The sequence below is a fragment of the Oryctolagus cuniculus genome, chromosome 2 (genome assembly GCF_964237555.1).
Source record: "Oryctolagus cuniculus chromosome 2, mOryCun1.1, whole genome shotgun sequence".
Taxonomy (NCBI): domain Eukaryota; kingdom Metazoa; phylum Chordata; class Mammalia; order Lagomorpha; family Leporidae; genus Oryctolagus; species Oryctolagus cuniculus.
Window position 1 is genome coordinate 21,602,308 of NC_091433.1, and position 26,996 is coordinate 21,629,303.

The following is a 26,996-nucleotide window of genomic DNA, read 5'->3' on the forward strand; positions in this document are numbered from 1 at the left end:
GACCCAAAGCTAGTAGGAGAAGAGAAATAATTAAAATCAGAGAAGAAATCAACAGAATTGAATCAAAAAAAAACATTACAAAAGAACACCAAAACAAAGAGCTGGTTTTTAGAAAAAATGAAGTTGACAGACCATTGACCCAACTAACCAAAAAAAGGAGAGAGAAGACCTAAATCAATAAAATTAGAGATGAAAATGGGGATGTAACAACAGACACCACAGAAATAAAAAGAGGCCAGCGCAGTGGCTCACTAGGCTAATCCTCCGCCATACGGCACCAGCACACCGGGTTCTAGTCCCAGTCGGGGCGCCGGATTCTGTCCCGGTTGCCCCTCTTCCAGGCCAGCTCTCTGCTGTGGCCCAGGAGTGCAGTGGAGGATGGCCCAAGTGCTTGGGCCCTGCACCCCATGGGAGACCAGGATAAGTACCTGGCTCCTGCCTTCGGATCAGCACGGTGCGCTGGCCACAGTGCGCCAGCCGCGGTGGCCATTGGAGGGTGAACCAACGGCAAAGGAAGACCTTTCTCTCTGTCTCTCTCTCACTGTCCACTCTGCCTGTCAAAAAATAAAAAAATAAAAAATAAAAATAAAAAAAAGAAATAAAAAGAGTCATCAGAAATTACTACAAAGAGTTGTATTGCAGCAAACAGAGAAACCTATCAGAAATGGATAGATTCCTGGACACATACAACCTACCTAAATTGAACTATGAAGACATAGAATACCTAAACAGACCCTTAACCAAGTCAGAAATTGAATCAGTAATATAGGGCCTCCCAACAAAGAAAAGCCCAGGACCGGATGGATTCACTGCTGAATTCTACCAGACATTTAAAGAAGAACTAACTCCAATTCTTCTCAAACTATTCAAAACAATTGAAAAAGAGGGAATCCTCCCAAATTCTTTCTATGAAGCCAGCATCACCTTAATTCCTAAACCTGGAAAAGATGCAGCAGAGAAAGAGAATTACAGACCAATTTCCCTGATGAACATAGATGCAAAAATCCTCAATAAAATTCTGGCCAATAGAACTCCACAACACATCAGAAAGATCATCCACCCAGACCAAGTGGGATTTATCCCTGGTATGCAGGGATGCTGCAGCGTTCGCAAATCAATCAATGTGATATACCACATTAACAAACTGCAGAAGAAAAACCATATGATTATCTCAATAGATGCAGAGAAAGCATTTGATAAAATACAACACCCTTTCATAATGAAAACTCTAAGCAAATTGGGTATAGAAGGAACATTTCATAAAGAACTTTTAAAGATTTATTAATGTACAACATGAACAAAAATCAACTAACATCATGTTTTAAGACAATGTATTTGCAATATGAGTGACAATCCTTGTAATCAAGGAATCCAACAAATTATTCAGAGAAATAATCTAGTAGAAAGATAGACAAATGTCATGGAAGGCAAATGGCAGAAGTGGAAATCATATGATCAGGAGTCATAGGAAAGGATCTTCAAACTTATTATTAGTTGGGTGAGTGCAGATTAACACAGTGAAATACCATTTCCTATATTTTAGAAAGTTAGAGGTGAGGATCTAGGCAAAATGTTTTCTGTTGTTGGTGGCAGTTTGAATCAATTTTTTTTTTGAAAATAGGCAATCTGTAGTTTAGCCTATAAGCCTACCTTTGCTAATTTGTCCCATCCATATAAAATCATAATACAAAAAGATATTTATTGAGTATTATTTATAGCAACAAACAGCTTGATTATCAATCTTTAGCAGAATTATTAAATAAACTGTGGTATATATTTGATACAGCTTACAAAGTATTAAAGTATATATAGCTGTTACAAAGAGTTAGACAAGGAGGCATAAGATGGTATGCTTATATCATCAGATTAGAGAGACTGAATAATGAGTGTAGTATGATATCATTTCATGTCAAAAAATAATCATCAAAACTTTTAACTATGATTATGTATACATTGTAAAAGCGTGGCGAAAGATATAGAAAGTACAAATTATAAATATCACAGAACAGTACAAATGATATTAGTTACTTAAGGAAGGTGGAATGGAAGAAGAAAATAATTTTGGATGAATTTATTTGTTTTAATGGTAATTAAAACTTTTGTAATAATTTTAATGGTAATTAAAACTTTATTTTTTTTAAAAAAGGTAAACCTTTATCAATTAGCAAGAATTTGGCATTTCAATTCCGTGAATTATCTGTGTTTAAGAACTATGTACTCCAGCTAAAAGAGACGGATTCAGTAGATACATTGGAAGTTAAATAAAAGAATAAAATACTTTTGTTTGGATTAAAAAACACCAAGAATGAGAACAAAGTAAAGCTTTTTATTGAAATTAAAATGGTTAAAAATAATAAATATCCAGATTATCTTTAGGCAGTGAGCACTTTGGCTCAAATCAGAGAACTGTGTATTAAACATATTGTTAGCTTAAGAAACCAGAAAACACAGGGTCAGATATCATCTGACCAACATATACTTGCAATAAATATTCCTTCCTGTCCCATGATTCATAATTGTTTGAGGTAATGTCTTTGAGAAAAGTCATGCAGATGTGTGTGTACTACGGAGTCATGAAGCTTTGGATCTGACTGAAACCAGGGCTCAAGTGCCTGAGAGCTGAATGCAGCGATCTGGGAATATAGGGGTTGGCTACATTCATAAGATAATATTTCCATTTCTCCTGAGCACAGCTGCTGCCCTGTTGACCTAATGCCCTGACCAACTGTCAACCTGATGCTTAACTTGGTGACAGTCTCAGGCCCTTCTTTCTCTTTCCCCTCATCTTTCCGCCCCATTTCTTCCACCTTCCTTGACCTTTCCTTTCCATTTTCCCTCTCTTCCTTGCATTTTTTATTCTTTCATATTAAATTAAACATCTTAATCTCATCATCATATAGACTTAACCAAATTCTATAGTATTATGGGATCATATTCTATTATAAAAATGCTGATTTCTTGTGAATGTCATATGATTGCTCTTAACATTACCAGGAGTGATTTATCATGCTTAAATTTCTGCAGTATAGAGCAGTCTTTCTGAGTTTTTGAATAGGATCTGGGGTCAGATTCTCTGGAGTCAAATCTTACTAGCTTTGTGGCCTTGGACATCAAGTTACTCTTCTCTCTGGACCTGAAGTTCTCAAATGTAAATAGGACATTAGGAACAATAATTATTTAACTTTGTTAGTATGGGTTTAAATGAGTTAACTCATATGGTGTGTAAAACTGTGCCTTATACTTAGTAACTAAAAAATATTGTTTTTGCTATTATGGTTAAATTATAGCTCATCCATTTACAAAATAGTCATTGAATACTCTCCAGCATTATCCTAAGCAATGGAAATTAGGTATACTGAATATCTCCTATTGTCAGGCATAGGAGAATACAGTTGTAAAAAAATAAAACAGAAGTTCTACCTTATTAGTAATTATAATATTGTTAATGACTATTACTTGTTAAAGTTTGAGGCTGAATTTATAAGTGTGGTTGACTTTTAATTTTTTTATTTTTAAATTTAGGATATATTGTACTATGAACAGCTAAAAACCAATGTGATACAATATGACCTTTTGGTGGACCGTTTAACTTACAAAGTAAGTAAAAGTATGCATAATTTTTTCTATCTCATTAATATCACTAAAATTGAGACTCTTCGATATGTAGGGCTTATACTAAATACTTAATACAATTAAACAAATTGATGAAAATAAAACATTTTAAGTGATGATTACACATGTAAAGTTGAGGCTGGCTTTCAAAACTTGCAGTTTGCCTTCAGTGTATCTTCTTTCCCTCTGTTGCTGTCCTCATAATTCTTCCCTGGCCCTTCCATATTTTGATTAAGAGAATGCACATTTCTATGCAAATCCAAGTTTTCCACAAAAAGTCAAATAAAAAAAAACTGAAAAAAAAATTAGACTATAAAATCGTAATTATCTCTTGACTCTTTAGGGCTTACTTGTTTATTCTCTTTATATTTAAGTCATTTTAAATTTCTACATTTATGGCCAAGTACATCCCAAGCTTTATGAAGGGAAACATTGAGTTTTTGCTCCAGGGGTCTGATAATTGAGAGTTGAGTTGTAGGTGTATTAAGCATGACTAATTTTATAATAATAATTAGGCTAACCAAAAGACTTGGATTTTACATGTAGAATTTGAAAGATAGCAAAAGACATATTATTACAGGTACACAAATAGGGGAGAGATTTCATATTTGGGACTTAAAACATTGGATAGAGTATGGTCAAGGATAATAGTAACAACTTCTAACATTTAGCTGCTGCTTACTGTTTGCTGTATGGTCTTCCAAACCCTTTATACAGATTATCATTTAATCTTGAAACTACCTGAAGTGTCATAGATACCAGCATGTAGGCTATAAATGATAAAATGCAGTTCTTTTCTTGGAGGGTGGGAAGGACACCCATTCTGCAAGATTATGCATTAGAAATAACAGAGCTAGGAGTAGGAGTTTGGCCTCGCAGGTAGGACACAGAATACTTACATTTGAATCCCAGCTCCACTCCCGGTTTCCGCTTCCAGCTAATGTACATCCTGAGAAGCATCAGATGGATTGCTCAGTTGGTTGAGTCCCTGCTCTCCATATGGGACACCTAGATTGAGTTCCCTGCTCCCAGCTGCTGTCGTAGCCCTGGCTGTTGCAGGCATTTTGCAAAGCAGTAAAACAATAGATTGGAGCTTCCGTTGTCTTCTGTCACTCTCTCTGCCTTTCAAATAAATTATAAATAAATAACAAAACTTCTGGGAAAAATAGGGTTGAGCAAAACACTTGCAACCAGAGTGCTTACGGAAAGACTAGTAATAATGGTTGGCAGCTTGTGAGAAACTTGGACCACTCAGGCTGGCTCCTCCCATGGCAGTGATTGAAAATGTACCAAAAGAGTGAAAGAGAAATGCAAACAGAAGCCATGCTCTGGCCCGCTGGCGCCGTGGGTAAGGTGGGCACAAGAAGCGCCGCACTGAGGAATGTGCCAGGCTAAGGATGTGCCTCGGGAGAGAGGGAGCCCCAGTGCAAGGGTGCGTTTGTCACATGGTGCAGTGCAGTCACGAAGGCTCACGCTTGTGCAGCAGGTGAGCCGAGAGCTGCTTTCCCGGTCACAGGTTATAATTCTGATCTTGCTGCTCTGGCTCCTTTTGTCTAAAGAAAGATTGCATCTGAACCAACATAATTTCCGTGTTATCCTGACATCCTTCCCCTACTTACCAGCCTCATAGCAACAAGTGGTATTAGAAAATAAGAAATTACTATTATTTTCTTAAAGGTAAAGAAAGATTTAAAATGTGTTTAGATTCACATATTAAATGGTGACACCACATTTTCGACTAGGTAATTTGATTTTCCAATTCTACTCTTAGCCATTACACTATTCAGTAATCTGAAACCAGGAGGCTGTGGAAGATGAGAAGTCTTGAATCTCACAGAGGTTTTACACTAGATTTGGTTTGAAAGTACTGCTATTAACCTTGAGGTCAAATGGTTGGATTATTTTAACAACAGCATCAGGGATCTTGAGGCCTGCAAGACATTTAACCTTTTTATATTCAAGTAAGAGGAGACTCACAGTGGGAAAAATCCCAGAAAATCATGAGTTCTCCTTTTTGGCAACATGCATTTGAGTTCAAGTCAGTAACAAAAATCTGTTGTGAGAAAGAAGGAAACAGTTTATGTCTAAAGAAGTGAATGTAAGTTTTGGGAGCATCAGTCCTGACCATCCACAACATCGGTGTTTTCAGGAAGATATCTGCATTGGGCTGATTTTGACTTGTGTCAGTTGGGCTCTGCTGATCTTGTTGGTTTAACTCAGACATTACTAAAATCAGCCCTTAGTGGATTGAGCATTTAAAACAGTTATTTAGTGGGCTGGCAATGTGGTGCAGAGGGTTCAGCTGCCCCTTGTGATTCCAGCATCCCATATCAGAGTTTAAGTTCAAGTCCTGCTATTCCACTTCTGATCCACCTTTCTGTTAATGTGCATGGGGAGACAGCAGCAGATGGCTCTAGTACTTGGGCCCCTGACACCCATATGAGAGATCAGGATGGAGTTCCTGGCTTCTGGCTTTGGTCTGGCCCAGACTTGGTTGTTAGAAACATTTCAGCAGATGGAAGATCTCTCTCTCTCTTTCTCTCTCTCTCTCACTCTCTCTCTATATATCTATTACTCTGCCTTTCAAACAAATAAAATATTTTAAAATAAATAAAATTAAAAATTATTTAAAGATTTGTTATTCCTATGGCAAAGACTTGTTTAATGTAAATCTTAATTATTTTATTTTATTTGAGAGAGAGATTATTATCTCCCATCCCCTGATTCTCTTTCCAAATGCTCACAATAGCCAGAGGACTAAGCTGAAGCCAGGAACCAGATATTCAACCCAGGCTCCCAGGAATCCAAGTGTTTGAACCGTCACCAGGGTGAGCATTAGCAGGAAGGTGGAATCTGGGACTCAAAGCCAGGAACTCTGATATAGGATATCAGATGCTGGTGGCCCAAGATCTTTATGTTTAAGATTTATGTATTTATTTTGAAAGTCAGAGTTAGAGAGAGGGAGAGAGACAGAGAACTTCCATCTGCTAGTTTACTCCCCAGATGGCCTCAACAGCCAGTGCGGTGCCAGGCTAAAGCCAAGAGCTTCATCCGTGTCTCCCATGTGGGTGGCAGCAGTTCAAATACTTGTACCGTTTTCTTCTGCTTTCCTCAGGCACATTAGCAGCAAACTGGATTGGAAGTGGAGCAGCTGGAACTTGACCAGCACCTGTATGGGATAGCAGGCAGCTCTTTTTCTGCTAGCCACAACGCCAACCCCCTGCTCCCAAGTACATCTTTACTGCTTCACCAAACACTCACCCCCAACTTGTTTTAAACTTAATTGAAAGCAGAGTAGAATTACTTTAGTACCTAAAGGAATGAATGGAACAAGGTGATACTAAATACAGAACATTATGAAATGATACTAACTGAACTGGGTTTTTTTTCCACACCTTGCCTGTGTCCATACCTTCTACAGTTTTGCACCATTTACTATTTATGGCAGTCTCAAACTTTGTTATCACACTACTGATAAGAAAAAAAATAATTTCTCTTTAATAAGAAATGTTAAATACCAAAGAATAAGATTTTATTGGATAAGGATTAGCTTTGGAGATTCACTTACTGTCAGCCTAAGTTAACAACAGAGAGACAGTCTCTGAAGGTAAAGAAATTAATTGGGAATGAATGGGGCGTTTGAGAATGTGGACTGTGCATGCTATAGAAAACCATGGGCATTTCAGGGAGGAAAGGAAAAGCAAGGGCTTTTAAGGTAAAATGAGGAGGGTCGTTTGGAAATTATGGTCCATGACTAAAAGGGTCAACAACACAGGAAGCATAAAACCCCCAGTTGGACAGGCAGTTGCTGGGCAGATGTCTTCACTGAAGTTTGTTTTCGTTGGGGGCAGGTGGTGTGAGATTTTGGTGGCCTTCTTACAAGGCTGCGATTCTGGCAGTCTCTTGGGAAATGTTTTGTTATCAGACATAGGTACATGAACTATCCTCCTTCCGAACTTTACAACTTTGTGTATTTAATTAGTTGGATTTGATACAAGTGACTCCATTACTATTCTAACAACTTTCACAATACCACTGTAATATTTGTAAAATGCTTTTGGCCCCAAGAATCAGTCTTTACCTCCCTTAAGCAGTATCACCTATAGGGAGTGCACCTCATCTCTGTCCTTGCCCATGTTGTGGTCTCACTTAGGAGACTGGCTCCTTTCTCTCCCTTTCGTCGGTGGCTTTGATTTTTTTCCAGACTTGGCACATGGTCATTACAGTCATTACTTCCAGAGTCATCCGTAACTCATTCTCCATAGCTGCTGCACACACTCCTCCCACAAAACTGTTCTGACATCCTGGGGGAAATGCAGTGGTTCTGGTTTGGTTTTCTGGACTTCAGCTCATTTGTTTGTACTGGGAAGAGGTACCAGTAGAGTGACACATTGCATAATGGCAGGAATAATTTCTTTCATTTATATTTTTCATTGTTCATTCATTCATCAAACATGTGTTGCATCCTTATCAGGTGCCAGATACTGTGCTTGTGACAAGTGGACAAAAAATAGTTAAGACATTGGGTCTCAAAGAGTCTGAAGTCCCATAGAAAGAGCAGAAACATTTTAAGTCATCTCAGATGAGGAAGGGAGAATAGACCTCTATTTAAAGGAAGGAATTAATACTATATCCAGGCAATGGACTATCCTTTAAAGATGAGTTTGTGAAGCATAACATCAATGTAATTAGTCTCCTGGTGATGAGCAGTGTCTCACAAATGGATAATCACAAAGGCATGGAAGAAGATATTTTTAAAGTTTTATTTATTTATTTATTTTCATTTATTTGAAAGAGGGAAAGAGACTGACTGAGCTTCCATCCACTGATTCACTCCTCAAATGCTCATAACAGCCAGAGCAGGCTGAAGCCAGGAGACCAGAAATCAATCCAGACCTCCCATGTTGGTGTTAGTGACCCATGTACTTGAACCATCACCTGCTGCCTCCCGAGGTCTACATTAGCAGAGGGCTTGATCAGAAGTAGAGCCAGGACTGAAACCCATGCGTTCCAAAATGGAATGCAGGCATCCTAAGCTGCATCTTAGACACTGCATAAAACACACACACACACACACACACACACACACACGTCCAGGGAAGGTATTTTGAAGGAATGGCAAGGATGTAGACTTAAACAATGAGACTGAGGCAGTAATTTGGGGCCAGATTGTTATGGTTGCTTCAGGATATTGTAATTGCATCTGCTCATCTTTTCCAGCTTTAAAATATCTAAATATTATATTAAAAAGAGGTAGGGGCCAACACTATGGTACAGCAGGTTAAGCTGCGGCCTACAGTGCCAGCATCCCATGTAGTACCAGTTCAAGTCCCAGCTGCTCCCTTTCCTATCCAGCTCCCTGTGAATCCACCTGGGAGGGCAGCAGAAAATGGCCCAAGTCGTTGTACCCCTGCAACCTCATGGAAGACCCAGAAGAGGCTCCCCGCTCCTGGCTTTGGCTTGATACAGCCCTGGCTATTGTGGCCATCTGGGGAGTGAGCCAGCAGACAGAAAAGCTCTCCCTCTCTGGCTCTCCTTTTCTCTCTCTATAACTCTACCTTTCAAATAAACAAATCTTTTTCAAAAATGGATTAAAAGGAGATAAAATTGAAATAAATAATTAAGACTTATTAATGGAATTTAAAACTTCTAAGGAACTTGAGCTCAAATAATGTGTCACATGTATTAGTTAAGTAAATATATGATGGTATCAAAATCTAGTTGAGAAGTTTATAATCATACAGCAAGTAATACATTTATTGCAATAGTGTTTCTAAATATTGTATGTATACTTTAATACTATAGACAGATTTATCTGGGTTCTCTTCAGCACTCTTCACTTTTAATTACAGGATGTGAAGTTGACAGCAAGCAATGATGATTATTATTTTGTATTTGAAGATTATTTATATCAGGTAAGTTTAAAAATTAAAATATAGAGTGTTTTTGTTTTAGGTTCTCTTAATCACACTTTGAAAGATATCTCTATTGTTAACTAAATCCATCTGAAGGCTAAGCCATCTGTATCAGATTAATGTTCTAAGTTTTGTTCTGACTGTACAATTAAGTTGGAGAACAAGAGTCCCCCAAAGAGTTTTGGGGCTGTTCCTTTTAGATATATATGGTACAACCAGGTATTGGCAGGTAAGTTTTTCATTATAGCTATTAGCACAGATTCTTAAATTAAATGTCGAATTCATATTTAAGCCATCTCAAGATGTTTAGAGAAATCATTATTATGAAACTTTCTATTAAAGATATTGAACAAGTAATCAGATGTTTTGGAATCTTTTTGAAGTGTCAGGGTTGCTCTTTCATAACTTAATAGATTGATATTGTGGATTCTTGGATCCCTACATATATCTTTTTCAGAACTACTTAAATAAAATCAATTATTATAAATAGAAAGTATGTAATTTATATAGGCTTTGCCTAGATGAAAGATGTATTTTTAAAGATTACACATATATACTTGTATTGGTAATTTGCTTTTGGTAAATATCAATATAACCATCATGGAGGAAATATCTAGGTTCTACAGAACATTTTTTGCATGATTAAATACAAATCAGTCCCAACTGTTTGGATGAGCAAATTTTTGTCAGGTAATGTTATTGTTGGTGTATGTATATAATTTAAAGAAAACGTAAAGTTAAATAGTAATCTCTCATAAAGCTTTAATTTATCATGCATTCCAAGAGCTAAAGTATAAAGTTAAAATTTGAAATAAAGCTAAACACAAATTTAAGAGATTTCTATTATTTCAAATATATAATTAAAATTTGTATTGAAAAATAAAGATTAAAAATTATATTTTTAATATAATGTTAGTTGTTAATAATGGTTAAAAGATATAAAAATCTTCTAAAAGTCTATTGTAGTTAATGTCTAGCAATGTGTGCCATTTGTAGGATTCTAAATTTTTTATCAATAATTGCAGTAATGCTCATTTATATAGTAATACTAGTTTACTGCTAGCCATTGTACTTCTGAAATATGGAATGGAAATTACCACTTCCAGAATGGTGGCATGAGTGGCTGCATTGAGCTTTCCCCAGCAGAAGACAAAAACTATTGAAAACTATTTTTTAAAAAAATAAGATACATTTAGATCTCTGGAAACTGTCCTAAGTTTATACAACAAGTCAGCAAGTGAAGAAACATTTATTCAAAAAAAGCTACTAAATCTCAGTCAAAACAATTGTGACGCTTGAGTCATGACCCGCTTTTTTACCTCCTCCCAGTCCACACGCAACTTCAGCTGAGTATGGCCAAGAAAATAGTACTGTCTTATTCCAAGAGAAGTGGACCAGTGTCCCTACCAACTAACTAAACAAATAAGCTAATGATAACAACCACAAGCCCCAAATGCCTGTAAAAGGGCCTTAATATTGAACTTCACATACACGCTTACAAGTAGCCATTATAAATATATTCAAAGAACTGAAGAGGAAGCTATTCTTTAAAAAATAAAAATATAACCATATATTGTCAAATAGGGAAGATTAATAAAGAAATTATAAAAGCTTATATATAAGATACAAATGCCAGAGTTGAAAACTATAATAACTGAAATGAAAAATTCCCTGGGGGGGCCCAATAGTATAGTTAAAAAAGCAGAAAAGAATCAGTGCAGATATTTTATGGAAATTTTTCCATCCAAAAAGTAAAAAGGAAAGAATGAAGATAAATGAAAAGGGAGTCTCAGAGAAATTTAAAAAACCATCATGCTCACGAATATATTAATCAGTATGAGTACCAAAAGGAGAGGAGAGAAAAGAGAAGTATTTGAAGAAATAATAACTGAAAACTTCCCAAATGAAAAACATTAGTCTACAAACTTGGGAAACAGCAAACTCCACACTCAGATCCATAATCAAACTGTCAGAAGCAAAAGGCACTGAGAGAGTCTCCGAAGTGCTGAAATAAATAGTGAATGATTTTTTCCTTTGTTTAACTCACGTGTGAGTAGGTTTGACTCCAGATGTCTTTGTGATCCTCAGCAGCTAACCAAACTTTCACAAGCTTTCATATTATTAGAATGATGGTTTAGATTAGACTGACCTCGTATTTATGAGAACTAAAAAAAAAAAAAATCCTATTGAGTGATTTTATGCAAGACAAAGCAATTGAAGTTTTCCATAAAATCATTGATTACAGATTGCTTTGTTCTCTTTAAACTCGGGTTTTAAAATTCTTTTACCTCAAGAGTTATTAGTAGTGGGGTCCTATCTGTTGAGATTTTTATTATTTGTATGCAGGAAAATTCTATTGGTTTTCTCTTAAAGGCACAAAAGTTTTATTGGTATTAATTTTTGTGTTTTTTTGTTACATTTCTTTATTGCAACTGAAAAATAAATTTGCCTTCTTACTCATCTCTCTTCCCTAATGCTGAATTTTCCACCATTAATCCATTCTGCACAGTGAGGTCACAGTGGTCTTATAAAACACTATTCCAGTCACTTGTGTGATTAAATCCAAAAAGACCAGAGTGCTTCACAGAGGCTGCACAACTGTGCATATCTTGGTGTACCTCTCTAACCTCACTGTTCAGTTCTCTGGCACTCTTGTACAACCAACCACCCTGATCTTTCTTCACTCCTCAAGTGTGCTATACTGTTTTCCACCTCAGGGCTGTAAGGCCTACTGTTTTCTTTTCGATGGGAAATTGTTAATATTCCCCTCTTCATCTAGGAAATGCCTGTTTTCCTTCTGCGCTCAGCTAATAGCGTGTGCTCTACTCAGGTGTGTCTTCTGGGCCAGCCCTCTGCTCTTCAACACACACACACGCACACAGCAAGGTCATGGCTGTATCATATGATCTTGAAAGAACCATCTAGTGCTTTTCATGTATTTTATTTATAATACTTTAAAGAGCTCACTGGATCAGTATTTTTACTTTTTTAAAGACCACATTGTTGGAATATAAGTCACATGCCCTGCAGCCTGTACATTTAGAGTGTACAATTCAGTGGTTTATAATATATTCAGAGTTGTGTGGGTATTACCACAATTTTAGAATATTTTTATATCTGTATCCACTAGCATCTCTCATCCCCACAGTCCTGGACAGCCACTACTCTACTTCTTGTATTCTGAACATTTCAAATAAATGGAATCAGAGTACGTGGCCTTTTGTGACTGCTTCTTTCAGCTGGCATAATGTTTGCTCGGTTTATTGATGTTTGTAGCATATATCAGCAGTTCATTCTGTTTCATATGAAAAAATTTTAATTCTGTAGATAAGCCATATTTTATTCACCTGTCCAGCAGTTGATAGACATTTGGAACTTTCTGATATGATGAATAATGATCCCGTGAACATTTCATTTACAAAGTTTTTGTACATTTTCATTTCTCAAATACATCGAAGTAGAATTGCTGGATCTATCACAACTTTGTATTTGACAAGTTTTGAAGAATTGCCAAACTGTTTCCAAAGTGCTTCCTCGTTGTTTATTTCCACCAGCAATGTGTGGCTCCGATATCTACATCCTTGCCAACACTTCCTGTTATCTGTCTTTTATACAGCATCCTAATGGATGTGAAGTGGTATCTCATTGGGGTTCTGATTTGTATTTCTTTAGAGATGTTGAGCATTTGTCATATGTTTTTGACAACTTGTATATCTTCTTTAAAGAAATATCTGTTAAGATACTTTTCTTATTTTAAAATTAGATTATGCAGTTCTTTTTATAAAGTTGTGATAGTTTAATATATAGTCTATATAAAAGTCCTGTACTTGATATTGAATTGCCAATATTTTATTCCATTCAGTAGGTTGTTTTTACAATGCATTGGATATTATCTTTTGAATCGCATACAATCTTCATTAGTTTGAATGAAGTTCAATATGTTTCTTCTATTTAAAAATTTTTTGACTGTAATTGTATATATTTATGACACACAATATGATCATTCAATACATGTATACAATGTGTAATGATGAGACGTGTTCAAACTGGGATAACTAGCATTTTCATCTTCTTACAATGTCTTTGGGTTTAGAGCCATTGAACTCCTCTTTTCCAGTTCCTGAAGAATATGAATGCATTGCTAGCTATAGTCACCCTGTTACACTGTAGAATGTTGGGACTTATTCCTCCTGCATAACCATTATTCCTCCTTCTAGCCCTCTCCTCCCCACCATTCCTATCCTCTAATAATCACTATTCTACTTTTTTTCCTTGAGATAAACTTTTTGGGCTTCCACATTTGGTGGGAACAAATAGTATTTGCCTTTCTGTGTCTGGCTTATTTCACTTAACATAATGTTTTCTAGTTCTATTTTTCTACAATTGACAGGATTCCAGTTTTTTATAACTGAATAATATTCCATTGTGTATATTACGAGTGTACTTCAAAAAGATTGTGGAAAGAAGAATTAAAAATAAATATTTTTTTGTGCAAAAGTATTTTTCACAGCATGAATTTTCCTTGGGGTCTTTGAAGACCCCTATTACCACATTTTCTGTATCCATTCATCTACTAATGAGCACCTTGATGGATTCCATATCTTGGCTATTGTGTATAGTGTTGCAATACACGTAACGGTACATATTTCCCTTTAGTGTGCTGATTTCCTTTCCTTTGGATATATACCCAGAAGTAGGCTAGTTGGATCACGTGGTAGATCCATTTCCAGATTTCTGAGGGGCCACCAAACTCTTCTGCATAATGGCTATACTAATGTACTTTCCCTCCAACAGTGTGTGCCGAGTTCCCTTTAATCTGTAAACTCACCAGCATTTCTTATATTTTGCCTTTTTGATTAACAGCCTTATAATAATCAAATAGTCTATTTGACTCTATTGTAACTGTCTCTTCTATGTGAATTCGATTGTGTTTTGGTCTTCATTATCATTTCCAGTACCTAGCACACTATAGATACTGAATACACATTTTTCTTAATGTCATATAATTTTTTATTGTTTATTTTAAAAATTATTTAGAAGGACACTTTCTTTTTTCATTTGAAAGCTTAATGTTGGTAATTACTGGCTCACTGAAGCTTTACCATAATTTTAGAGGGCTCTAGATTTCCTTTACTTAAGAGTTTAGTTGTGGAGTGGTGAATCCTCTTTTATAAACTAACTAATAAGCCAAACAGATTAATATCATAAAGTTATTATATAAAATTTGAAAACATAATAAGCTAAATATCTACTACTTTGGTCCTGCCTACATTATTTTGGTCCTAAACATGAAATATTTATGACACCAGGCATGAACACATAAAATTATAATATCAACCAAAGACCAATGATGACATGATTTGTAGACTGTACTTACTCTGAGTCACTGTGTGGGTGAAGAGACTATAAATTTGACACATTTATCCCATTTGGAACCTAGAGACTAGAGGATCACCAGTTTTAACTACAACCACAAAGCCTCTTGGGTGGTGTTTAAAAAAGGCTTTCCAGGTAATGGAGCCACCTCACTTGGTGTACAGAGTCAGTGAGGGGATCCATTTTTGAATGAAAGCAGTATTAATTTCTCCAAAGAGTGCAACAAATAACCCTTCAGGGTAGATTTGTGTTTGCTTGTTCCATGTATAAATGGCGTATACTTCTAAGACAACTTGTAAGTAGCTGAGACAAACAATCATTTATAAACATGGATGCACTTTCTTTCTTTTTTTTAAATTTTTTTATTTGACAGATAGAGTTAAACAGTGAGAGAGAGAGAGAGAGAGAGAGAGAGAGAGAGAGAGAAAGGTCTTCCTTCCATTGGTTCACCTCCCAAATCGCTTCTAAGGCTGGAGCTATGCCGATCTGAAGCCAGGAGCCATGTGCTTCCTCCTGGTCTCCCATGGGCTGTAGGGGCCCAAGCACTTGGGCCATCCTCCACTGCCCTCCCGGGCCACAGCAGAGAGCTCTGGAAGAGGAGCAACTGGGACTAGGACCCAGCACCCATATGGGATGCCAGCACCACAGGCAGAGGATTAACCAAGTGAGCAGGGTGCCGGCCTGATGGATGCACTTTCTAAGAAAAGCCAGAACATTCATTCATAAATATTTATTGAACCTTGTACTAAGTGCAAATGATGCTAACATTTTATAGGCTTATAGTCTAGTTGAAAGACAGGCCATGAGCATTTAGAATCTTTTTGAAATTGTTTTAAAGTGTTTATGTGAAACATTCAATCTTTTAAATTACTGTACAAATGTGCTTTTCCTGTCTCCTGACTTCAGCCTGGCCCAGCCCCAGTCAATGTGGCCATTTGGGGAATGAACCAGTGGATGGAAGAGCGCTCTCTCTCTCTCTCTCTAGCTCTCGCTCTCTGTCTCTTCCTCTTTCTCTGTAACTCTGCCTTTCAAATTATATAAATATTTTTAAAATATGAATATGCTTTTAACCTTTATCAATTTTATTAATACTTTAGTCTGAATTATGTTATTTTTTAGATTTAACATAATTTTCCATCATAAGTCTCATGACCTATGCTGCTTTTACTATTTTGGAACTGAAACAAAATAAACTTCTATTTTAAAAATGTTTTGGTAAGAACATTATCAGTGTTTTCACGTACATTGCAGTGTTAGATATGGGCATTATGTGGTACAACAGATCTCAAAAACTATCACTTCATATAACTGAAATGTTAGACCCCCCTCTGCCTCATGCTTGTCAGCCTCCTTTCTACTGTCTGCTACTATGTTCAACTATGGTAGATGTCACATATAACTAGAATCACGCAGTGTTTGTCTTTTGTGCTGGCTCATTTCACTTTACACACTGTCCTCCACATTCATTCATGTTATCACATTTGGCAGGACTTTGTTCTTACAGGTTGCATAATAGTCTCTGATATGAATATACTACATTTTCTTTAGCCATTTATTTATCTAAATGGACTTTAATGTAGGTTTTTATCCCCCTGATGTGCATAGAAGGACAATTACAACACCTAAGCATCTCTCTTTGGGAATTGTGCAAAATTAAGTTTTCTTCTTATAGAAAATTATGAGGTAAAATGCTTTCCTTGGTAATACTTTTTAATTATTTTATGTGGATATGAATTATTAGAAGTTCTTTAAAAATAATAAAATAATTATAATTTTATTCATTAAAAGCAATATTCTGTTATCAGAAATTGAGTCCTGGCTTAAATTCTGTACATGTGTATATGTGTGTGTGTAAGACAGAAGGCCTCTTCTTATCTTTCATACAAGCTTTCTTTTGGCAGTGCTGCCTAGCAACACAATGGTTCTGTGGAAAATTGTTAATGATAATGGAACAAATTTAGTGTTTCTGTCTTTGCTTTGGGTCATGACCTGTTGATTAGATTTTGTAACTAGACTGCTTGGCTAATCTGGCATATACTTTTTTTTTTATCTGGTGTGTACTTAACAGTAGTACTGAGATATTGGAATATGCCATAGTTACAGCTGTTTTAATGCCAATGAATAGATTAGGGTGAAATACAATTAGGTATCTTTTATTCATGTATACATTTAGTCAAATTTTTAGAGTCTCTTCTGACATATGCACTGTGTTAGGTGACAGCAAAGAAAGATACTTACTAAGCTCGTATCTTAGTGGGAAAAGGAAGAAAGACAAATATATAGTTATAATTGGATTTGATAAATGCATTAATAGAGGTTCAAGCAAAGTTCTATGCAAATAAGTTAAAACTCTGAGAGTGGAACAATGTTCATAGTGCCTCCAGGATAGACATATTATAGAAAATGTCTGGCTTTTGGAGGCAAGGAATTAAGAAGATTAAGAAAGATAAAAGTAGGCGTGAACCATGTGTGTGCTGTGTTTGGTGAGGTGAGATGAGCTTCTTGTGTTAATGCACACCTCCAGAAGTTGAGGTTAGAGTTTAATGAGTACATGACAGAGTGAGGTCCACATGAATAGAGTACAAATGTGGACTACGTATCACTAGTGTGATCTACCACTATAATCACTTTCTCTTTTTTTTTTTTTTTTTTTTTTTTGACAGGCAGAGTGGACAGTGAGAGAGAGAGACAGAGAGAAAGGTCTTCCTTTTGCCGTTGGTTCACCCTCCAATGGCCGCCGCGGCCAGCGCGCTGCGGCCGGCGCACCGCGCTGATCCGATGGCAGGAGCCAGGAGCCAGGTGCTTTTCCTGGTCTCCCATGGGGTGCAGGGCCCAAGCACTTGGGCCATCCTCCACTGCACTCCCTGGCCACAGCAGAGAGCTGGCCTGGAAGAGGGGCAACCGGGACAGAATCCGGCGCCCCGACCGGGACTAGAACCCAGTGTGCCGGCGCCGCTAGGCGGAGGATTAGCCTAGTGAGCCGCGGCGCCGGCCTAATCACTTTCTCTTAAGTACAAGTTCAGCTCTCTTGTCCTTCTATTTGCTAATAGAAATTATGTGACCAAACTGTAATCCTGAGTAAGTATAGCTCTTTGCCAATTCTGTGGCTGCAGTGTACACTTGAATGTGAATGGTACAGCAACCATGCTCGTTTACTTTAAATTCATGATCATTAACTGCAACTCTTTATTTCTGCTTAGCAATTCTATTGCATCTCCTTAAGTACATCTATTAGCTGCACTATCCTCTTCGCACCTTCTCTATAGAGAATTCCATCCCTTCTTTCTCTAACCTCGCTGCCTGGTTTTTGGGGGGATGTGGGGGAGGCTGAGGGAAGACAACCCTCACAGGCTTCTATGCCTTACAAACCAACTTGCGTCTGCACCCATACCCTCAGCTTTCCCTTCGGTTCTCATGGTCAAACTGCTTTACTGAAGATGAGCCCAATCTCAGCTTCTGGGCAGTACAAAGTCATCTCCCCTTGCTACTCAAAAGCACTGCAGTTGTCAGTTTCCCAATCTCTATTGGATTCTTCTTTTCAGTATACAGATTTGCTGTTATTCCTCTCATGCTAAAGACAAAGCAAAATAAAATAAAAACAATCTCTTTTTGAGGTCATAGCCATTCCTGCTACTGCCTCATTCCTCTGTTTCCTATTCAGCAAGAGTCCTTTAAGAAAATCTCGAGATGTTGTTTCTAGTTCCTAACTCCTCATTCTTTCTTGAACCTACCTTACTCTATTTTTTTCCCAGCTACTCCCTGAGATGTCACAGTGACTTCACATTGCTGAATGCAGGGATCAGTTCTCCCCTCTCACCTTTACTTTACCTGTTTGACATTCAGCTGGTCGTGCTCTCCTCAATCTTCTTCCTGGATTTCCTTCTATCTGACTAGCCAGCATCCTCGTTCCTTCTGCTGGTTTCTCCTTATCTGCCTGCCCTACCCTGTAGGATCTCCGGTGGTCCTTGTACCTCTTCCTCTTCATTATTTTTTCTTCTATCCTTACTTTTCATGATCTTATCTAGTCTTCTAGCTTTAAGTAGTATCTATTCACTGACATCCAATGTTTAATCTCTTTTGAGATCTATCCCTTGAACTTCAGGCTTACCTATCTGCTTCCAGGAAGCTATTCTTCTGCCAAGATTCACTTCCTAACCATCTGCAGGTCCCTAATTTAATAGAAAGCCACTTCCAATACACACACATGTGCAGGCATTATGCATTATCCCTTGTCTGCCTGTTTTTCTCCATAGCAGTTAACATTATATGACTTGTAATGTTATATATATATATAACAAAAACATAGGAACAATGAAGATGGGCATTTTTCATGTCCGTGGTTACATTCTTTATTTCTAGTATAGTGTCTACCACATGTTAGATGCTCTATAAATATTAGAAAAGAGAGGGAGAGGGAGAGACAGAAGAAGGGCAAGCTATCAAAATAGAATTAAGAGGATTTTGGTTGAGAGAGAGGGAAGAATCAAGGATGATGATCTTTTTTAGCTTTTAGTTGTTAGTAATGATTGTGTTATTGGAAATTAATATTAGAAATTAAGGAAGGATGTATAAATTGGAAGTCAGAAGACAAGAAGACAAATATTTTAAGTGAGATCCCTGTGCCTAAGCAAGATATTGAAGGTCCTAATTTTTATTTCTTCTCTTAGTATTCTCTTTTTTTATTTTACATCTTTTATTTATCATAACATGGTGAAAGAAGAGTATATTGTCATTTACATGGTATGAGTTAGTGAAGCAATATTTATAACAATACTAAATGATATAACATCCACACAATTCTTATATTCTATATTAACTTCCACAAATAAAACATGGTATCTGTCTTTCTGAGTTTGGCTTGTTTCACATAGCATAATGATCTCCTGTTGCATCCATTTTCTTGCAAGTGTCAGGATTTTTTCCTTTTTTATTCCATTGTCTAGGTACCTCATTTTTTAAAAACCAGTTATCAGTTGATAACATCTAAGTTGAAAACGTATCTTTACAATTGTGAATTGAGCCACTATAAACATGGGGGTGCAATTATCTTTTTTTTTTTTTGACAGGCAGAGTTAGACAGTGAGAGAGAGAGAGAGAGAAAGGTCTTCCTTTTTCCATTGGTTCGCCCTCAAATCTGAAGCCAGGAGCCAGGTGCTTCCTCCTGGTCTCCCATGTGGGTGCAGGGCCCAAGGACCTGGGCCATCCTCCACTGCCTTCCCGGGCCACAGCAGAGAGCTGGCCTGGAAGAGGAGCAACCAGGACAGAACCAGCGCCCCAACCGGGACTAGAACCCAGTGTGCCGGCACCACAGGTGGAGGATTAGCCTAGTGAGCCGTGGCGCCGGCCATCAATTATCCTTTTAATATTCTGTGTCAGGATCTCCCCCTTCGGGAACTGGCCGGGTTACCACGAAGGAAGAGTCGAGGAGACTGAAGAAGGTCAAGCTAAACACACTTTATTGATACTCTAGGTGACTAGGAGAGATCGCTCAAGCCTACTCCTTTTTTTTTTTTTTTTTTTTTTTATCTTTTATTTAATGAATATAAATTTCCAAAGTACGACTCATGGGTTACAATGGCTTCCCCCCCCATACCGTCCCTCCCACCAACAACCCTCCCCTTTCCCACTCCCTCTCCCCTTCCATTCACATCAAGATTCATTTTCGATTATCTTAATATACAGAAGATCAGCTTAGTATACCTTAAGTAAGTATTTCAACAGTTTGCTCCCACACAGAAACATAAAGTGAAAAATAATAGATGATTTTTTTTAAATGATGATGAAATCAGATCAGACCTATTGTCATGTTTAATCCCAGTGAGAGTCAAGTTGGGAATTGAAAATTTCTTTCTTTTTTTTTTTTTTTTTTTTTTTTTTTTTTACAGAAGATCAGTTTAGTGTACATTAAGTAAAGATTTCAGTCGTTTGCACCCCCATAGAAACACAAAGTGAAATATACTGTTTGAGTACTCGTTATAGCATTAAGCCTCAGTGTACAGCACGTTAAGGACCGAGATCCTACATGAGGAGTAAGTGCACAGTGACTCCTGTTGTTGACTTTACCAATTGACACTCCTGTTTATGGCATCAGTAATCTCCCTATGCACCAGTTATGAGTTTCCAAGGCTATGGAAGCCCCTTGAGTTCTCCGACTCTTATCTTGTTTAGACACGGTCATAGTCAAAGTGGAGGTTCTCTCCTCCCTTCAGAGAAAGGCACCTCCCTCTTTGAAGACCTGTTCTTTCCACTGGGATCTCACTCACAGAGATCTTTTTGCCAGAGTGTCTTGGCTTTCCATGCCTGAAATACTCTCATGGGCTTTTCAGCCAGATCCGAGTGCCTTTAGGTCAAGCCTACTCCTGCGGGCACTAGGCACTATGGACCAGGAGCTTCTCCCCGCGGGCACTAGGCACTACGGACTGGGGAGAGAGGCTGAGCAACCTCCGGTTTACAGCCTCTGAGGGTCCCCTTATATACAGTTTCTAGAGGCTAGCCCCGCCCACATTCTGACCCCCCCCAGGGTCCTGTCGTCATGACAACGACAGTTTGTGGTTAGGCCATCAGTTTTCAAATCTTACCAGCTAGGGTGGTTACCACTCTACTTTTCTTTCAAGCTTTGGGCTACTGCGCAGTTACTTTCTTTCAAAGGGTGCTACAATTACTTTCTCCATGAATGGTTCCCCAACAATTCTGATTTCATTTCTTTGGAAATATTCTTAGGAGTGGGATAGCTGGATCATATGGTACACCTAGTTTTAGATTTCTGAAGAATCACTGTACAGTTTTCCACTGTGGTTGTACCAATTTGAATTCCCACGAAGAAGGGGCCATCAAAGGAGGAGGTACCTTTCTCTGAAGGGAGGAAAGAACTTCCATTTTGATTATGGCCTTGTCTAAATAAGGTCATAGTTTGTGCACTCAAGAGGCTTCCATAGCCTTGCCAGCTCATGACAAGAGCCTAGGGTGATTGCTGATGTCATAAGTAAGAGTGTCAGTTGTTAAATCATGTAGGATCTCTGTCCTTAATGTGTTGTATTATGAGAATTAAAGGTAAAACTAGCCTTCAAACAGTACTTTATACTTTGTATGTCTGTGTAGGTGTAAACTGTTGAAATCTTTACTTCGTATGGAGTTGATCTTCTGTATATAAAGATAATTAATAATGAATCTTAATGAAGAATGAGACAGGAGAGGGAGTAGGAGGTGGGTTGGTCTAGGGGCTGGGTGGAGGTTTGAGGAAAAGAACCGCTATAATCCAAATGTTGTACTTTCAAAATTTATATTTATTAAATAAAAGCTTTCTATTAAAAAAAGTTACTATAGTCATTAAATAAACAGCCGAGGAGTCTGCAAAAAAAATTTTTTGCACTCCCACCAACAATGTATTAGGGTACCTTCTCCACAACCTCACTAACATTTGTTAATTTTTGATTTTTGGATAATAGCCATTGTAACTGAAGTGAGGTGATACCTCATTGTGGTTTTTATTTGCATTTCCCTGGTGGCTAGTGATTCTGAGCGTTTTTTCATGTCTTTTGGCCATTTATATTTTACACTTTGAAAAATGTCCATCAATGTCATTTATTCATTTCTTAACTGCATTGTTTGTTTTGTTGTTGATGAGTTCTTGAACTTCTTATATATTGTGGATATTAGTCCTTTATTGGGTGCATAGTTTGAAAATATTTTCTGATTCTGTTAGTTGCCTCTTTGCTTTGTTTCCTTTGCTGTATAGTAGCTTCTTAGCTTGATGTAATCCCGTTTTTTGCTTTTATTGTTTATGCTTCTGGGGTGTTGGGCCAATATCTTAGGGTGTTTTCCTCTAGTCATTTCATGATTTCAGGTCTTAGGTTTAGATCCTTGATCCACTGTAAGTTGATTTTTGTATAGGATGTAAGGTAGGGGTCTTGTTTTAAACTTCTGTGTGGAAACTCAATTTTCCCAATACCATTTGTTGAAGAGATTATCCTTTCTCTAGGGAATGATTTTAGCTCATTTGGTCAATCTTTGGGGTCTCTAATCTGTTCCATTGGTCTATGTGTCTATTTTTGTGCCAATACCAGGTTATTTTGATTATAATATCCCTATAGTATGTTTTGAAATCTGTCATTGTGATGCCTCCACCTTTGTTTTTATTTAAGATTGCTTCGACTATTTGGGGTCTTTTTTGTTTCCATGAATGTTAGAATTGTTTTTTCTAATTTTGTGAAGAATCTCTTTGGAATTTTGATTTGGATCACATTGAATCTGTAAATTGCTTTGAGTAGTATGGACTATCTGATGGTGGATTCTTCCAATCCATAAACATGTAAAAGGTTTTCCCATTGTTTTTGGTGTCTTCTTCTATTTGTTTCATTAATGTTCTTTTAATTTGCATTGAGGATATATTTCACATCCTTGGTTAAATTTATCCCAGAGTATTTAAAATTTTTTTGTAACTATTGTGAATGGGACTGATCTTACTAGTTCTTTTTCAGCCAGAAGATTGTCAGTGTTTAAGAATGCTATTGAGTGTTGATTTTATATGCTTCAATTTTGCCATATTCTTTTAACAGTTCTAATAGTCTTTAAGTGGAGTCTTGGTTCTGCTATAAAGGATCATGTCATCTGCAAACTTGTTTAATTTGACTTCCTCATTTCTAATTTGTATCCCCTTGATTTCTTTTTCTTGCCTAGTGGCTCTAGTTAAAATTTCCAGAACTATATAGAACATTAGTGGTTGGAGTGAGCAGCCTTGTCTTATTCTGGTTCATAGTAGAAATGCTTCCAACTTCTCTCTGTTCAATATAATGCTGACTATGAGTTTGTCATATATTTTCTTTATTGTATTGAGATATGCTCCTTCTATACCAGTTGTTTTTAGTTATTTAATCATGAAAGGATGTTATATTTTATTAAATGCTTTTTCTTCATGTATTGAGATAATGGTGGTTTTTATCCTTCATTTTATTAATGTGATATATCACATCAGTTGATCCACATATGTTGAATCATCCCTACATCCCTGGGATAAATCACACCTGATCATGTGGGTGATTTTTTTATATGTTGCTGGATTTGATTTGCAAGTATTTTGTTTAGCATTTTTGCATCTAAGTCATCAGGGATATTGGTCTATAGTTCTCCTTTTTGGTGTATTTTCATCTGGTTTAGGAATTAAGGTAACCTTAGTCTCATAGTATGAGTTTAGAAGGGTTTTCTCCCTTTCAATTGTTTTGAATAGTTTAAGAAGAAATAGTATTAGTTCTTCCTTAAAAGTTTGGTACAATTCAACAGTGAAGCCATCTGGTTCAGGGATTTTGTTTGTTGGTAATCTGTTTGTTACTGATTCAATCTCAGTCTTGGTTATTGGTCTATTCAGGTTTGCTGTGTCTTCATGCCTCAATTTTAGAAAATTATATGTGCCTAGAAATCTATCCATTTCTTCCATATTTTCCAATTTCTTGGCATATAGCTATTTGTAATAATTCCTAATGATTCCTTATATATCTGATATCAGTTGTAACATCTCTTTTTCACCTTTGGTTTTATTAGTTTGGGTTCTCTCTCTGCTTAATTGGGCCAATGGTTTATAGATTTTATTTATTTTATTCAAAAAACCAGCTCTCATTTCCATGATCTTTTGTATGCCTTTTTGATTTCTGTTCTGTTTATTCCCTAATTTTATGATTTCTTTCCTTCTAGTTGTTTGGGATTTGGTTTATTCTTATTTTTCTAGGTCCTTGGGAGGCATTATTATATTACTTATTTGATATATTTTCCATTTTTTGATACAGGCACTTATTGCTATAAACTTAGTCTTAACACTGGTTTTGCTATATCCCATAACTTTTGATATGTTGTTTCAACACATTTTCATGTGCTTCAAGGAATTTTTTATTTTCCTTTTGATTTCTTCTATGGCACATTGTTCACTCAGGAGCTAGTTGTTCAGTCTCCATGTGTTTGTATATTTTCTAGAATTTCTTTTTTGTTAGTTTCCAGCTTATTTCCCTTGTGGTCAGAAAAACTAAATGATATGATGTTTTTAAATTTGTTGAGACTTGTTTTATGGCCTAGCATATGGTCTGTACTAGAACATGTTCCATGTACTTATGAAAAGAATGTCTTCTACAGATATTGGATGGAATGTTCTGTAGATGTCTTTTAGGTCCATTTGGTCCGTGGTACAGATTACCTCATTTTCTTTGTTTAGTTTTTTTCTAGCTGATGTGTCCATCGATGAAAGTGATGTATTAAAGTCCTTCAATATTATTGTATTGGAATTTATGTCTCCCTTTAAATCCATTAACATTTGTTTTATCCAACTCAGTGCCCTAGCTTTGGGCACATCTGCATTTACTATAGTCCGATCTTCTTGTTGAATTGATTCCTTAATCATTACATAATTCTTTGTCTCTTTTAATAATTTTTGTGTTAAAATTATTTTTCTGGTAATGAGTATGGCTACTCTTGCTAAATTTTGACTTCTATTTTCATGGAATATCTTTTCCCATCTTTTCACTTCCAGTCTGTATGTATTTTTTTTTTTTTTTGACAGGCGGAGTAGATAAGTGGATAGTGAGAGAGAGAGAGACAGAGAGAAAGGTCTTCCTTTTGCCGTTGGTTCACCCTCCAGTGGCTGCCACAGCTGGCGCGCTGCAGCCGGCGCACTGCGCTGATCCGAAGGCAGGAGCCAGGTACTTATCCTGGTCTCCCATGGGGTGCAGGGCCCAAGCACTTGGGCCATCCTCCACTGCCCTCCCAGGCCATAGCAGAGAGCTGGCCTGGAAGGGGGGCAACCAGGAAAGAATCCGGCGCTCTGACTGGGACTAGAACCCGGTGTGCTGGCGCCGCTAGATGGAGGATTAGCCTATTGAGCCGCGGCGCCGGCCAATGTATGTATGTTTATTGGTGAAGTATGTTCGTTGTAGGCAGCATATAGATTTTTTTTTTATCCATTCATTTAGTCTGTATCTTTTAATTGGGGAATTTAGTCTATTTACATTCAAGGTTATTATTTACAAATAATGACTTGAACTTGCCAGTTTTCTGTAAGTATTCCTATTGTTTATTTTTAATCTCCTTTGTTCTTTTACTAGGATATTTCTGCCTTTGCATTATTTCATGATGCAGATTATCCTTTTCTGTTTCTGTATGTAGTACATCCTAAGTATCATTAGTAAAGCTGGCGAAGTGGTCACAAATTCTTTCAGCTTTTGCTTTCCTTAGAATATCTTTATTTTACCTTCATTTACGAATAAAAGTTTCATTGGGTAAAATTGTGTTGGCAGTTTTTTCTTTTAGAACTTGGACAATATCTCTTCGTTCCCTCCGGCCTGTAGGGTTACTGTTGAGAAATCTGCTTGACGGAAATTCCTTTAAAAGTAACCTGGGGTTTCTCTCTTGAAAATTTTAGAATAGCCTGTCCATTTTTTACTTTTGAATGTTGACTATAATGTTTGTATGTTGTGATGAGGATCTTTTTAGATCATGTCTATTTGAAGTTCTATGTACTTCCTATATTTTGATGTCCATGTCTATTTACCAGATTGGGGGAAGTTTCTGCTGTTGTTTCATTTAATAGTTTTTCTTTTTTAAAAAATGATTTATTTATTTATGTACTTGAAAATCAAAATTAACAGAGAAGGAGGGATGGAGGGAGAGAGGGAGGGAGGGAAAGAGAGAGAGAGAGCAATTGATCTTCCATCTGTTGATTCACTCCCCAAATGACTGCAATGTTCAGGGCTAAGTCAGGCCAAAGCTAGAATCCAGAATCTTCATCAAGATCTCTTATATGGGTGCAGGGGCCCTAGCAGTTGGGCCGTTCTGTGCTGCTTTCCCAGGAGCATTATCAGGGAGCTGAATTGGAAGTAGAACAGCAGGGACTCAAACTGGTAACCATATGGGATGCTGGCACTACAGACAGTGGCTTAACCCCCTGTGACACAGTGCTGGCTCCCTGGATGGGTTTTCTAAGCCATTCTTTTCTTCTGTGACTTCAGGAACTTTTCAGACTCATATCTGATGGCATCCCATGCATGAATCCTGAACACTGTTTTTGTTCTTTCTACTTTTTTTTTGTTCTTTGTTTTTTGATCTGAGCTATTTCAA

At 37.1% G+C, this 26,996-nt stretch overlaps 1 protein-coding gene across 4 annotated transcripts in view; it reads left to right on the forward strand.

Annotated features, from left to right (window-relative positions):
• The window catches only part of TBC1D19 (TBC1 domain family member 19), a 177,480-nt gene that overhangs the window by 96,046 nt on the left and 54,438 nt on the right, over window positions 1–26,996 (forward strand). For all 4 annotated transcript variants that reach the window (XM_051842268.2, XM_051842305.2, XM_051842295.2 and 1 more), the window contains 2 exons: window positions 3,523–3,597; window positions 9,465–9,527. In XM_051842268.2, coding sequence (XP_051698228.1) covers window positions 3,523–3,597; window positions 9,465–9,527 — 138 coding nt within the window. The remainder of the gene's footprint in view (window positions 1–3,522; window positions 3,598–9,464; window positions 9,528–26,996) is intronic.